Source organism: Oenanthe melanoleuca, chromosome 3 (assembly GCF_029582105.1).
Source record: "Oenanthe melanoleuca isolate GR-GAL-2019-014 chromosome 3, OMel1.0, whole genome shotgun sequence".
Classification (NCBI taxonomy): Eukaryota; Metazoa; Chordata; class Aves; order Passeriformes; family Muscicapidae; genus Oenanthe; species Oenanthe melanoleuca.
The window spans coordinates 78,772,468-78,786,441 of NC_079336.1; the positions used below are offsets into that span (position 1 = coordinate 78,772,468).

General features: G+C 43.0%; 1 protein-coding gene across 1 annotated transcript in view; it reads left to right on the top strand.

Moving 5' to 3' along the window:
* The window catches only part of RSPH9 (radial spoke head component 9), a 19,853-nt gene continuing 5,879 nt past the window's right edge, over positions 1-13,974 (top strand). Inside the window, exons 1-4 of the mRNA XM_056486797.1 lie at positions 1-265; positions 398-560; positions 1,243-1,372; positions 1,950-2,096. Of these exons, the coding sequence (XP_056342772.1) occupies positions 39-265; positions 398-560; positions 1,243-1,372; positions 1,950-2,096 (667 nt within the window). The 5' untranslated portion in view covers positions 1-38. The remainder of the gene's footprint in view (positions 266-397; positions 561-1,242; positions 1,373-1,949; positions 2,097-13,974) is intronic.

Sequence of the window (13,974 nt, forward strand, 5' to 3'; positions counted from 1 at the left end):
GCCGCGGTCTCCCGGCAACAGCGGGGACGCGCAGCGCCATGGACGTGCAGTCGCTGCCCGCGGCCCTGGCGCTGGTGGCCGGCGGCGGCGCGGGGCTCAGCCCGGAGCAGCGGGCGGCTCTGGGCGCCTCGCTGCCGCTGCTGCAGCGCGACTACCGCTTCGAGCGGGTCTGGTTCTGGGGCTGCATCCAGGGCGTGCGCGGCGCCTACTACATCGCCGAGGGGCTGGGCCCCGACCGCGCCGCGCCCCGCAGCCGCCTGTACAGGTGCGGGGGCCGCCCCGGGGCTGTGGGGTCGGAGGGGCTGTCCGGCCTCGCTGCGCCCTCAGGGGCCTGGCGAAGCTGCTTCGAGCCCTGCTCTTTAAAGGGCTCGGCCTGAGTCGTGCTTGTCGTTGGCAGCTTGAACTGCTTGGACTGGAGCCTGCTGACGCCAGCCACCAAGGAGATGCTCGCACTGGCTGAGCAGGTGAAGGGCCGCTTTCAGGGGGATCCTTCCTTTGAGTACAGCTTGGCTGAGATAAACGCAGAAGCTGCTGCAAGGCTGATGGAAAGTGGTAAGGAGGTAAATACAGGACAACGCTTTTGAACTCTGTTCACTACATTTGTGCCCCTCACTCTGGACAGGTAGTGGCTTCTCCTCGTTTATAATGAGCAGCATGAGCGTGTGGTCAGGCAAAAGATACACAATTTCCTCTTGGTTAGAGCACGCTGCTTATTACACCAAGATTGCTGTATGGGCTGTTCGCTGAAGAGTTGGATTTGATGATCCTTAAGGGTCCCTTCCAACTCAAAATGTTCTGTATCTCTGTAATCCTCACCGTCATTGTGTAACAACAGCTTCTTGATTGGACTCCTACTTCAGTTCTTGCTGTCAAGCCTCAGAAATAGTAAATATCCCTTCTGCTTTATTGTGCACAACTGGTACAGATCCTCACTGTGGTTTCTAAAGCTTTAATAGTAACTGCAGGTAACATTCTTTATAAATGAACAGACAAGTCATAAGTAGGGGAATTGAGAGGAAGGAAAGAATAGATGAAGGGATGGATAGTTAGATCTCTGGTGAGTCTAAACAGTCTGCTCCTAGCCATGTTTTCTGTCATATCTTAGGAGAGAAATGTCTTTTGAGGTCCTCTTAGTGCCATTGGACTCCAAGATGATGAGTCCCTTGTGTCACCTCAAGTTTATTTTTAGAAATGAAAACAGGGAAAGCCCTGCATTTAAAATGTCCCTATTTTTCTTTAAAGCCTGTGATGAAGGAGGAGGCCCGCCTCATAGCCACGATTGAACTGATAGACAGAGCAGTTGGTATCGTCCCCCGGGGGGCATTTGTGAAGACTCCTCTTGGGGCTGTGCATGAAAATAGACACTTTGAAGGTAAATTCTGATTGTCTTTTATTCAGGATCAACTGTACTTTGATCATAAAGGCTGTAAATTAAGATGACTTTCTCTAACTGATGTTTTGATTTCAGTTGGGGTTTTTTTTTTTGCCTGGATAAGATGAATAGGAAGGAGAGAATCCACTGCCACTAATGTTCAGGTGCATGATTCAACTTTGAAAGGTGGGAAAAGAGTCAGTAATAGTTCTGAGTCATTAAGCTGAATCATTTGTCTGTATAAACTGTAGTTTATGTCCAAGTTTAGCAATCACAGATGTAGTGAATTGTCCATTTAGATATAGGATATGACCAAATGGGCACAGAAAGTTGTCCTCGAGTCAGGTTATCTGGGACTGCAGTCAGAATGGTCTGCAATGCACTGCACTGGCACGTGCTGACACCTGTTTCTGACAAGCCTTCTGTGTAGTCTGTTGGAGAAAGATTGTGGTTCTGTCCTAGATTGTGATTCTGGGCTGTAGGCATTAGAGAAGCAAGGTTATACTCAATAGTATATCTCGAATGCTACCCTAGTTCATTCACTTATGTATTAATGTTCACCAATGGCTGTTTGCAGGTCTGTCTTTGGCAGAGGCAAAAAAGTTAAGTTCCTATTTCCATCTCACTGAGCCTGTTAACCTGAAGAATAAAACCCTGCTGGAAAAGGCTGACCTGGACCCATCCACCGACTTTCTAGATTCTCTGGAGCATGACATCCCACGAGGTAAAGGTAGCAAAATCAACAGATGCAATGAAAGGGAAGGCCAGTTTGAGTAGCCTTGGAAACACTGAGGGGACTGGTATGGGTTACTGCAGAGGTGGTATGAGAAGCTTCTGTGAATCCCTAAAGGAACTTTCTCCTTTACTAAATATTGTAGTTACTTCCTGGTTTATGCAATCAATTCTAAATTGATGCTTACAATGGAAAGATGTAAGTGTACCAGGGCTGTCACATCCTCACTACAGGTCTGACCACACTGCCTCAGTGCCATATTCCCTCCTGACTTCTGTAAAGCCTGTGACAAATGATGACCCTGTTGGGAGAGATAACTCCACCAGTGATACAGGGAATTTATGTGGTTTGAAGTATTTCACACCTCTTGTTCCACCCAGTATTTCTCTTCTTTATCTAAATGGGCTCTCATTAACACCAAGCTGATATCTCAGAGAGGCTGAATTCAAATGTTCCTTTGATAAACTGTATTGGAATAGTCTGTACTCTGGCAGGATTATACACCATGAAAGGAGAAAAAAATACAAGCATACCAGATTGTATCTTCAGTTTACATCTCTGCTGTTCTGCTGGACAGCTGCAAATATATTTAAAGTCTCTTCCAGGGATTGCTCTGGCAGGATATTTCTCTAAAGAGATGGGAGTGGCTTGTTATTTGTTTCTATCTGTTTTTTGCTGATATGCTGCAATTTTTTTTATTGTACCAGGTGTTCTCATGTCCTCTGTCTAGGGAGATTCCAGGGAAACAATTTAAACTTAAATTTGTTATTTTATTCCTGTTCAGGAGTAGAAGGGTACGATACTGGGTAACCTGTGCCAGATGGAATTGAGTGGATGGACAATGAATTGCCAGTGTTGTAAATAGTTTTAAAGATTCTCTGTCCCTCCCTTCCTCTGGCAAAAAAAGAACTGAGAATGTGAGCTCCTGCCTGAATTCTAAACATTTTTGACAGAGCATAAACCGCTAAAATCTAAACCACTCTTCAGTTTACTGGGAGTGTCCTTATGCAGTCGTTTTCCAGAGGTGTAGTATGGAGAAACTGCACATTTCTACATACACACTCATTGAGGCAGCCCTTTTGACTTAAAGAACTGCAAGAGGGATTAGATCCAAGATATCTCCTATGAAAATTTTAGCTGCAGTTTTGTATGGTAGTTTGTCTTCCTGCTGCTCCCCCCCTTTATTCCTCCCTCCCTTGTGGTCGGGAGACACACCATGTGTTAGACATGAAGATGGAATTTTGTTAAAGTCTTCAAATCAAATTTGACTTTAGCTGTGTTTTACCTGGTGGCAGATAGAAAGTGGGGCTCAACTGTGCCACTCATGATTGTGTTCCTGTGGCAGTCTGATATCTTTGTAAGCATGAACCTTTACTCCTTTCCTGGGTGGATGTTGCTGTTAGTGTAAATTTCAGTATCCTTTAAAAAGTTGCTTCTGAAAGACTACCTGAACTAAAATGCAGCTGAGTGCTTCTTAATGGAAGAGAAGATTCATCATGGTGCCTGTGCAGCTCTGCCTGCTCTGTCCTGAATTCAGGGATGAGGTGAAGGAGGTAAGACAGTAATTGGTTACAGGATCAATAAGGCGTGTATAGCCTCTCTAATGGCATTCTATCACATGCAGATAGAAGCTCTGACATTAAAAAAAGATCAACCCAGTCTCCTTTAACAAGCATTCAGGTTGCCTAAAAGTACTGGTTGCTTGGGGAAAAAAAACAGGACAGACTCAGGCTTTCTACTGATTTTATCAGCATGGCTTTGCCAGAGTCACTCCTGGTTGTGAGATACTCAAACTCTGGTTCTCAGATTACCTTCCTTGAGCTCTGACAGTGCATGTTGGTCCTGACAGAGCAGAAAAAGTAGACAGTGCTTTTTCTATTTACTGACATGTTCAAAGCTCTGGAAAATCTCCTCATTTTGACCCAAAGCTTTTCTTGCCTTTCCTGGTTAGATCCTGTCTTGAATGGTTATTGTCAGAGCAGAAGTGGGAATTCTCAAATTTATTGCATCTAGAATTGTGACTGAAGCTAGAAATGGCTCCTTTCTCAATAAATACATAAGAAGTGATTTGGAGGTAAGTGACATTGGAGTGAAGCTCCCAGCCTGCATTGGCTAAATTCCCCTAGCATCTTAAAAGACCTAAACAACAGATCGGAGAGATCAAGGGCTGATCTAAAAGTAACAACTCTGTTGGAATAGTTTTCTCTATTAATTGGAGACTTAGCATCTGTGATGGCTGTCAAGGGGGTAACTGTCATAAGATATATGGTGTGTCATTATAGGAGAGCAGAGGTGTCTTACAGAATGGAAAGTTGGAGGCAGAGAGAACATTTTATATGACAGCTGAGAGGTGGGAAGAAAGGAAGTTAAAACTGGATTGAATAAAGGCAACAATGGTAAAAGCAAAGTTTAGTGCGAAATTGGAAAACCTGGAGTTTTGTAACAAAACTGTCTGCCATTCTTATCTTTACCAGTGATATCTGTGGTGTTTGCAGGTTCCAGATTCTGTCTGTATGTCTATCTATCAGGTTATTTGTGCACTTTAAAAGTTCAGAATATGTTGCTGCTTTTCCTTTAATCATTCTGTCTTTTTTCTTGGTGTCTCAGCTCCCACAGACAAATGGCTGACTTAGCTTTTTTTTTAAAAGAAAAATGCATTTTTAAAAATGATTCTAGAGAAAAGTGGGAAATGAGAACCTTGTCTTGACAGCATGAACATGGAGGGGTTGTGATAGAGATCTTCTGTCACCACAGTATCAGATCATGTAATGCTTCATCCTGATCCAAATGGCCAGCTGGCCAGAACGTTGCATGCTGGGATCTGTAGGTTTTGCTGGCCATATGTCTGCATTAAAGATAAGCTTGTTTGCTCTAGTCTAAGCAGACAATCTGCTCAACTTTATGCACAATTACATGTGGCCTTTCAGCTGCTGGCACATTGCCAGCGTTGTCCTTTCTGCTGCATGGAGTTTGGAACCCTGGACATAGTATTTCAGGAACTGAGGCTGTGGCAGTTTTACATCTGCTTGCAGATAATGGAATGGCAAAGCAAATAGTAATAATTCCTAGCATACCTACAGTATTTTCACTTGATGACTTAATGTTGTGAAGATATAAAATAGACACTTCTCAGGCATTGATAATGATGGGGGAAGCAAAAATTGAGGGGGAAGGTTGATTTTACTGTGACCCTACTATCAGATCAGACTATGCCCCATTCTGCAAGGATAAAGAAAGGGGATGAGTGAAAGGCTGGGATACTAGTGTAGAATGGAAAGCGTGGAAGAAAGTGAGACAAGGGATGGAGAATTCAGTTCTTTGGCACTTTCAAACTGCAATTCAGAAAAACAGTAGCTTGACTTGAGGGTTTGTTACAGATTACTGACTCAGATCACTTTGATATGGAGATAAGGGAAACCAACAGAACACTGCTAAAAACTGATGTAGGCAGGAAGGTATGTCTAGATAGTAAAAGATATGAGTGGAAATAGGATTTATATGAGAAGACTTTCTTCAAAAGCCATGACCCCAAATCAGTAAATAGCTGCCTTTGGCTGAAAACCTACCACAGTGCACTTGTAGATTAAGAGTAGAAATTAGAATAAAAGAAGACATATTAAAGGAAATGCAGAATGTTTGGAATGATTGATGATTGATATAAATTGGAATTTATAATGAGGAGAGAATAACAAAGGGAGCCAGAATAACTGGCTGTCGTGGAGTAGTCCGTGACAACAGTGAGGCAGATTTTTTAAAACTACATTGAGAAGAAAAGAAAGCATAGTAAAGGTACTGGAAACTGTCACTAAATGGTGATGGTAAAAAGGCTGATAAGCATGTGGAAGGGCAGAAGAGCTCGATTTTTTTCTGTTTTCTTTTCTGAAAGAATATGAACTTACATCAAGCAAAGACCATAAAATACTGTTTCAGACAGTTTTTAGACTGTTTGATAAGGGAGGGTAGAGTTAAACAACATCTACTGTGGATCAAAAACATTAAAATGGCAGAGTCAGATAATTTACTTCTGAAATCATTATCTCAAGAGACTTGTGGCATAATAATCTTTAATAAATCCCAGCATTGCAGAATTATTCCCCTAATTTTTATCTTCCTTAGCAGTTGTGATTCAGAATTCACTGTATGGGTGTATTTCTGGGAGAGGTCAGAAAGGGACCAATGCCAATATTGGTATTCTTCAACTTATTTATAAATTATCTAAAAGTACAGGGTTGGTGGAGAGACAAATAATGACAAAGGCAGGATGGATACAGAGATCTGGAAAACTGGGCTTACTTAAATACAGTACATTTTGATGTACCTACCTGCCAAGTCACATGAGGAAAGTAAGGACTCTAAGTCAGACTTTGAGAATTGTATTCTAGAAACTGTGGCTCTGAAAGGAAATCCAGGCACAGCCCACTGAACATCAGCTCCCAGGCTGGTCCTGAGACTTAAAAGGGTAACTTGATCTGCAGATACATAAACAAGGGTGTAGCAACTAGGAACAGAGGGGTGACTTTACTTTTGCATGTACTGTTAGTGGAATCATAACTGGATTACTGCACATTGCAAAACTGGAGAATTGCAGGAAAAAAATCACAAAATGATTCAAGGGCTGGTGAGAGACATAAACAGTTTGATCTGTTTATCTTGAGGAAAAGCCCGTGAGAATGGCTGTATTACACTGTGTAAATACTCTGTGGAGTTTAAGCATTAGGTACTGAAGATCTATTTATTATAGCAGAGAAAGTCATAACAGGAATCAGCAGCTAAAACTTATAGCCAGAGCTAAAATGAACGATGAGATACAATTTCTAAGAGTGAAAAGTTAGCAAGGGTAATGGATGAGCCTTATGTCTCATCTTAACATCATGCTGGATGTCTTCCTGGGAATTGTGTTTCAGTCAAATGCAAAGACAAGTTGATAGTCCCAGACATGTGTAAGTGACTTCAGTTTAATGGGCAGTGGTCCGTAGGAGTCCGGACTCCTGGTCTGCCTGGCCATAAACTTGATGACAGCCATGGAGGGTGATGTTCAGCTTGCACTTCTTCATTGTCAGTGACAGTAAAACAAAGGTGACAATGGGTTCCAAGTGCAAGTCAGCTCATTTCAGCTGGCATTTCTTTCTGAACTATGATATGTGAGAGCCCAAAAGAGGACTGAGGAGATTCCTGACTTACTGCCATTGTGGATCATTACTGCTGGGAGAGATTCTATAGCATCAGTCCAAATGAGTATACAGTGGCAGGGTGAATCAGTGAGTCTCGTCTACTTGCCATTTCAGCATGAAGATAGGGTAGTAGAAGTGCCTAGACAGAAGATCATTTCAGCTCCTTTACCATTTGCCTGTGGAGGAAGCCACTTGGAATGTAGTTCTATTGTTTTCACCTGAAAGTGCAGTGGTTTTGAAGTACTCCTTACACAGCATTACAGACAAAGGGATTTGTGGCCATTTCTTTGGCTGAAAACTTTGAGCACGAGCTTTTCTGTAAGCTTGCTGAACAGTAGCCTCAGTTAGAACACTAACCTCCTGTCATCTGAGGTTCATTAGCACAGTCTTTATCGGTTTAGCAAAAGCTGTTGCCTAATGGGTCCTTGAAGATGGAGGGGCTGCATTTCTAAGTGGGAGATAGTTTCCGTGGCTGCTCTCAAGGGCCATTTTGGTAGCCCCATCATGGCTGTCCCAAAAGTCAGGGTGCAGGAAGGAAGAAGGCCAGGAGGCATGACCCTGCTTTATCTCCATACATTAACACAGCTAATTAACTTGCTTTCCATCCCCCTCCCCCCTCCCTCCTCCCTCCAAGGCGATTAATCCCCTATCAGCCTCGGTCTCCAGCCATTTGAAGAGTCTGTGTCTGCAGAGGTATTTACAGCCCCCAGCCAGCCACCAGAGGCGAGGGCCCTTTATCAGGGCTCTAAGACAAATGGCTGCCTATCTCCCTAGTGGCCTTGCAAAATCCAGTGAAGTGCTATGCTGTGCTGGCCACCTACTTTCACCCAGCCTCCCTTCTCCACTAACATTTCACAGATGTGACCTGAGCCCTCCCCTTTCATTGCTTAACAATAAGCAGCACCTCCCCAGCTCTGTGAAAGCCGAGAGCAAGAGCACTTTACTCCTTAGCCTGCCAAGAGCCACACGGGGACAAGGCTTTTCAAGCTGTCTCACTGAAATCCAAACTAAAAGACTCATAATAAATGAGAGGGCAGTACTTCATGTTTGCAAGGATAAAAAGAGGTAGCAAAAATGTAGACTGAAATACCTAGCATGGCTCACAGCTATCCTCATTCCTCATTAGGAGATGTGATTCCCTAGGCTTGGTGAATGCATGAAACTGAGTTACAAAATCCCATGGAGTTACCTGACATTAATACAAGTAGTTTTGAAAAACAAGCTTTAGAATACAGTGTTAGTGAATGAGAAAACCAGATGAGTCATCTGAGCATCAGATGCATCAGAGCACTAGGATTTCTGACCTGAAAATTGAACCCAGTAGCTGGCTTAATGGGTTTTTAGTAAAAGCATTGGTACCTGAATTTCTCTGTTCAAACTGAAGTCAGCGATGCCCAGAAATAATTCCAGGATGACTTTAGCTGCTGCCTTCCAGCAGGGTGCACTATGGTGCCAGCATGCTCAGTGCTGAGCACAGAAAAAGAAACCATGGAAAAGTAAAATGAGAAAGAAAATCACCAAGAGCAGCATCAAATCAAGGAAAAGGTATGTCCTAAGTATGTCCTAAGTATGTCCAGACTGTGTCTGGAACTGGCCTCCTGAACTGTACGTATAGAGAAGATATTCTCTCCCTTTCAAGCTTAGCCAATTTCTGGAATGGTCACTAGGCTTTTCAATGGCTTTCTCAGCATCCATAGAGATCACATGCTTGTGGAACGGACATACACTACATATAATGTTAAGATGTTATAAATGTTAAGAATTTAACATTCTTAAAAAAGTAGGATCACTCTTAATTTTTGCCAGTGATGTGTAGAGGCTGTTAAGGCCATTCTTGCAGAGACCCAAGAAAGTTGCCTGGGAGCAAGACAAGATGCTGTCCCTCCTACAAGCTGGGGTACTGCCAGCTCAGGAGTTCAAGATCAGACTGCAACCTCTCATGTGGCAGCACGGTAGGAGGACTCCTGAGCCACCTAGTATTCGACCTGACTAGCTGATCATGGTCTGCTTTGATTACTGGAAAGGAGCCTGTTTTCCTTGGGCTTTGTATCTATGGGTAATAAAGCAGCATATTCACTGCTTTTGGGTCCTGGCTCTATATCACCTCAGGGTATTGTTTAGTCAGACCTTGGATGAGTTTATACTGGAACAGGGCTGCTCATCAACTGAGAGCTGTGGTGGAGTCCTTCATCCTCCAGGCTGCTGTAGGGAAAGAATGAAGACAGAAGCAGAATCTTTGTAACAACTTTCCAGGGTTGAAAAGGGTTTTATTTAAAGGGTTTTTTCCTCCTCAGAGAAATAAAACATGACCCACCCTGTCTCCATTTATGCTTCTGGTTCCTTGGACATAAAAAGGAGATGAACTTCTTGCTAAAATGATGGAAAATGCTGATAAAGCCTTATAGAACCAGAAGCTGCAGGTTTATCACCACATCAGTCAGCCTTGGCCTAACTTTTTTTCTAGGGAATGATGAGGGAAATTTGTATGTCACCGAAGTCAGAATGAGGTCAGCTTTTGCTAGGAGTGATCTGTTTCTGAAGGGGCTCCAAGGAGTGGCAGCTCCGGCCTGTGCAGTCATTGGCATTGGTGCCAGCCCTGCTGTATAGCTTTGTTTTGCTGTTTGCTGCCCATTTGGCCACAGAGCTTTTGAAAGGAGGAAGCCAATGGCATTATCTTGTTTTACTGTACACAAATATCATATGGATTAAAATTCTGCATGCTGAAGGGGTGTGTGGCAGTGTGTAAAGGGGAAAGGACAAGGGACAATTCATCTTCGGGTATATTTGTACAGCAGTTACACTGAGCAGAAGTAGCTAGGCTGTCACAGGCATTAAAAAATGCTTAGCCTTGAGTGTTCAGATTTAGCACTGCACTGTGCTGTGTGGAAATGCTCAGTGTGACACTATTCTCAGAAACTGGTAAACTCTTTGGGTAATTTGGTCCAGAATTCGTATCTAGTTTAGTACAAAAACATCAACAGTTTATAATCCGTGCCATCTGTTCCTCATCCCAAGCTCTTTTAACTAGCCTTGCTAATTTGATGATGAGGTAAGAACTACAACTGGGGGACTGACAGGGCTTGTGGACTTGCCCCTCCTGCAGGAGAGCAAACTGGATGTGCTCTAAGCATTTGGTAGGTTTTGAATCCCAGCATCGACTCCTTTGTGTTTTCTCAGAATTCAGAGATCAATGTGAGGTTCTTTGCCCCTAATCCAGCCCCTGTTCATCATTATCACCTCCTCAAAGTGGCCAGTGTTTTGTTACCAGGAGAGGAAAAATCTTACAAGGTGGCCATAATCTCCTCTGAGAGTCAGACAGATATTCTCCTGTGGGTAAGAAAGTGACAGTGACCAAAAGCTCTAGGGGAAGCAGGCTAGAACAAAGCTGCCCATTGCATCCTTTCATCAAACTGTTAATCTTTCTTTCAAAGACATCACATTTGTTTGGTGACAAAAGCCCCAAAGAAGCTGAATTGAGCCTGAAATCCTGTAGCAAGATTTAGAGGAAGCGTCTTTCATTCAGAGCAGGGAGGGGCGAGAGACTCCTTTTTCTTGCTACCAACCAATGGGCTCAGAGAAACCCACGAAGGTGACGGATTAATGCAGGGGCTCCCCAGGTAGATGCTACGTGACTCCTGGCACGCTCCAAAAACGTTTCCACAGCGACCAGCTGAACAAGAAATATGGAGTGTGATGAGATCCAGCATAAACTTGTGCTTTGGAAGGAGGTGATTTGCCACTCTGAGAGATTTCTAAATTTACTACAGAAAACCCACGATTCAGTGATCTGTACTGTAGTCAGAATACAAATAGCATGGATTTTAATCAGTTTTTCCTACTCCTTATAAGTTTTGACTGCATATGGTCTTGCTGTTTCCTCTAGTGCACAGCTCCATTCCAAGTCTTTATTCCAATGCTTTCTGTGCAGTCTGCATCTTTCCCTTAATTAGAATATTTTTATTTTGTTTTGTTTTGTTTTATCAGGTGGATTTAGGACTAAAGGGCAAACTAACAGGGCTATAAGGGAGGCTCTAATTTGATGTGTATTACTTCAGTGCTAGCTTTTTCAGTTCTTCCCATCCTCTGGTGCTCATTTATTTCTGTATATTGTCCCTTCTTTTGTGTTGGCATTGCTGGCTGTGCAGATTCCAGCTGGAAAAATAATGTTATTTCTGCCTAGCATATTTTTCAGTTCAACCCCACCTGACTCACTAAGCAGTAAATAAACACTTCTGTGGTCTCTATGATGGAAGAATGATGAGGGCGGGAATAAGGGTTTAAGGGCAGAGGCTGCTTCAGCTGGATTAAGCAGTGCTGTTGTCAGATGTCTAAGCATGGCCTGAATTTCATTTTAACTTGGAGGTACCTGAATACTGTGAATCTGGGACAGCACTGCAATCCTGAGTCTTCCTTGTCAGCAGGAAGTTCTTCATGTGTAAATAAAAGACCTGAGCCTTTTGTAATCATTTCTACTGCAGAGACATCCCCAGTGGGAGAGAATAATGGAGAGGAAAAGACTCTAAAGTATGACCATTTTACTCTGGGGTTTGGGCATGGTGGTATTTGTGTGTCAAGGACATAGCAGGCATTAGGACCATGCAGGAGCCGCTTGGCAGCATCTGACTGTAAGCTGTGCTTTCCTGGCTCTGGAGGCTTTTAAAAATAGTACACAACCTGCAACCAGCCTGTGTTTTTATTTAATTATTATTAAATAGTTATATGGGGAATTGGAAATATTGACAGCAGTGTTAACATATGGGGTGCAGGTGGTGTGTCAAGCAAATGGAAGAGATTTAGTTTGCAGCCAGTAAGTGGCACAAAGGAGTTTGGGCCCCACATAGGACTGTTTGGATGTGTCCTTATGGCTGGTAGACTGTGTGTGAAATGTCCGTGTGGCACAATTTATTGAGAGCCAAAGCACGGTGACCTTTCCTTACAGCTGCTCTGGTTTGCAATTTGTATTTGTTCCCTACAGACAACAAATTAGAAGTAGGAAGCTCTTCTCAGTGTAGGATTTTCTGTTGGAGGGAAATGGAAGCCAAATCCCATGGGCGTAGTGAAGCTTTGTCAGCTCTAAGTGCTTGGGGTCATGCAGCCAAGCAGTGGCTGCTTTTGCAGAGGAAAATGGTTATCTTGCTCCTCTCTGGGTGTTAATATTTGTCCTGTAACTCCATACTTGACTCTCACTCAGGACTAACTGCAGCAATAGATGTTGTAACCTGCTCTTGTGGCAGCATAATGTGTTAATGGTAAGTACAACCACGCTGTGGCTGCTTTTCCCTTGAGACATTTCCTCCTTTGAAGAGGAATTGATAATGTCACTTTTATGACCCTCTGTGAGCTTTCGCGATGTGGAGCCTCTCTATCAGGCTGTCTAGCTCTTAAAGCTGTTTCTTCTCAAGCTTGCACTGAAATGAGGCATTGCTGAATCACCTCCAAAGCAGCAGTGTTATGAGAGGTCATACTGCAAGTGGACCAGTTACAGCAGGAAAGTTCTTCTGCAAACAGCCCTCTTAAAAGGGTTTTGTTTAAAAGCTCGTGTCTCACGCACCCTATTGCTTCTGTGGATTACAAGATTCAGCCCATAGCTGAGGCAGACATGGGGGATGAGACAGGGATTTCTATTGGCGACTGCAAAGGAAGAAGAAGCTGAGAAGGAGGTTGACTTTTGAAATTCAGCCCTGGTGTTCTGGCAGCTGTTGAAGGGCCATAAAACAGGCAGTGGTTTAACACTGGGTGAGCATCAAGATCTTCAAAGCACTTTCTTGTTTGGGAAAGATGTAAGGAACTCCTCAGAATTCCTGCCTGTGTTTGGAGGGTGGAGGCTGCAGCCTGATCCAAAGAGGGAATAGGAAGCTCCAGATCTTCATCCAGCGGATACTTTTCCCATGCTCCTTCCTCCCACACAGCAGCTCCCTCCCTTCCCTTCTGGAGCAGCAACAGGCAATAGTTTCAGCACAGACAGTGCTTGGCTTTCTTAAGTTTGCTGGGTGCAGCTTAAAAATTAACTTGCTCATTTAAGAAATGTATTTTGAACTTTGGGAACCTCATCAGAACAGTGTTACTGATAGGAATCTCTTGTGTGAGAGCAATGACCAACACCTCAGTGAGCTTTACGTGATGAGTGAAGTTAACTCTGCTGCCTGATATAGAGACAGCAAATTAAAATCTGTATTTGAGTCTAGGAAATCCAACTTTAACTTGCTGACTCCTGGTTCTAGTTGTATTTCCTCCAATGCAAACAATAATATTTTAAAGGATTTTTTTCTTGACAACTTTTATCTAGGAATCTTGGTATACCTTATAGACGGATGCTTTGAGCTTCCCAGTCTCTCAGTAAAGAGATATATTGTCTGACACGGACTGCCATGGAATATTCTCAGCTAGTGATGGAAAGGATTTGGACCCAGCAGCCCACTTCTGCATTTTTATAGTAATACAGACCTGAAGCTATCTATGCAATGTTTTTATCCCAAAACCCATCTGTAATAGTACAGAAGTTTAAAAAACAAAATAGAGAAAAAGAAAAAAAAAGATGAAAGTAGAATTTCATTTTCATAGTTCTCATTCCTTTTTATATTGCATTATTAAATGCATTTCTAAGACTTTCTCTTAAGGAAGAAAAGGCGGCATATTAATTTTAAGCTATTATTGCATACTGTTCATTAGCTACTGTTTAAACTACTTCTAGTGTGATT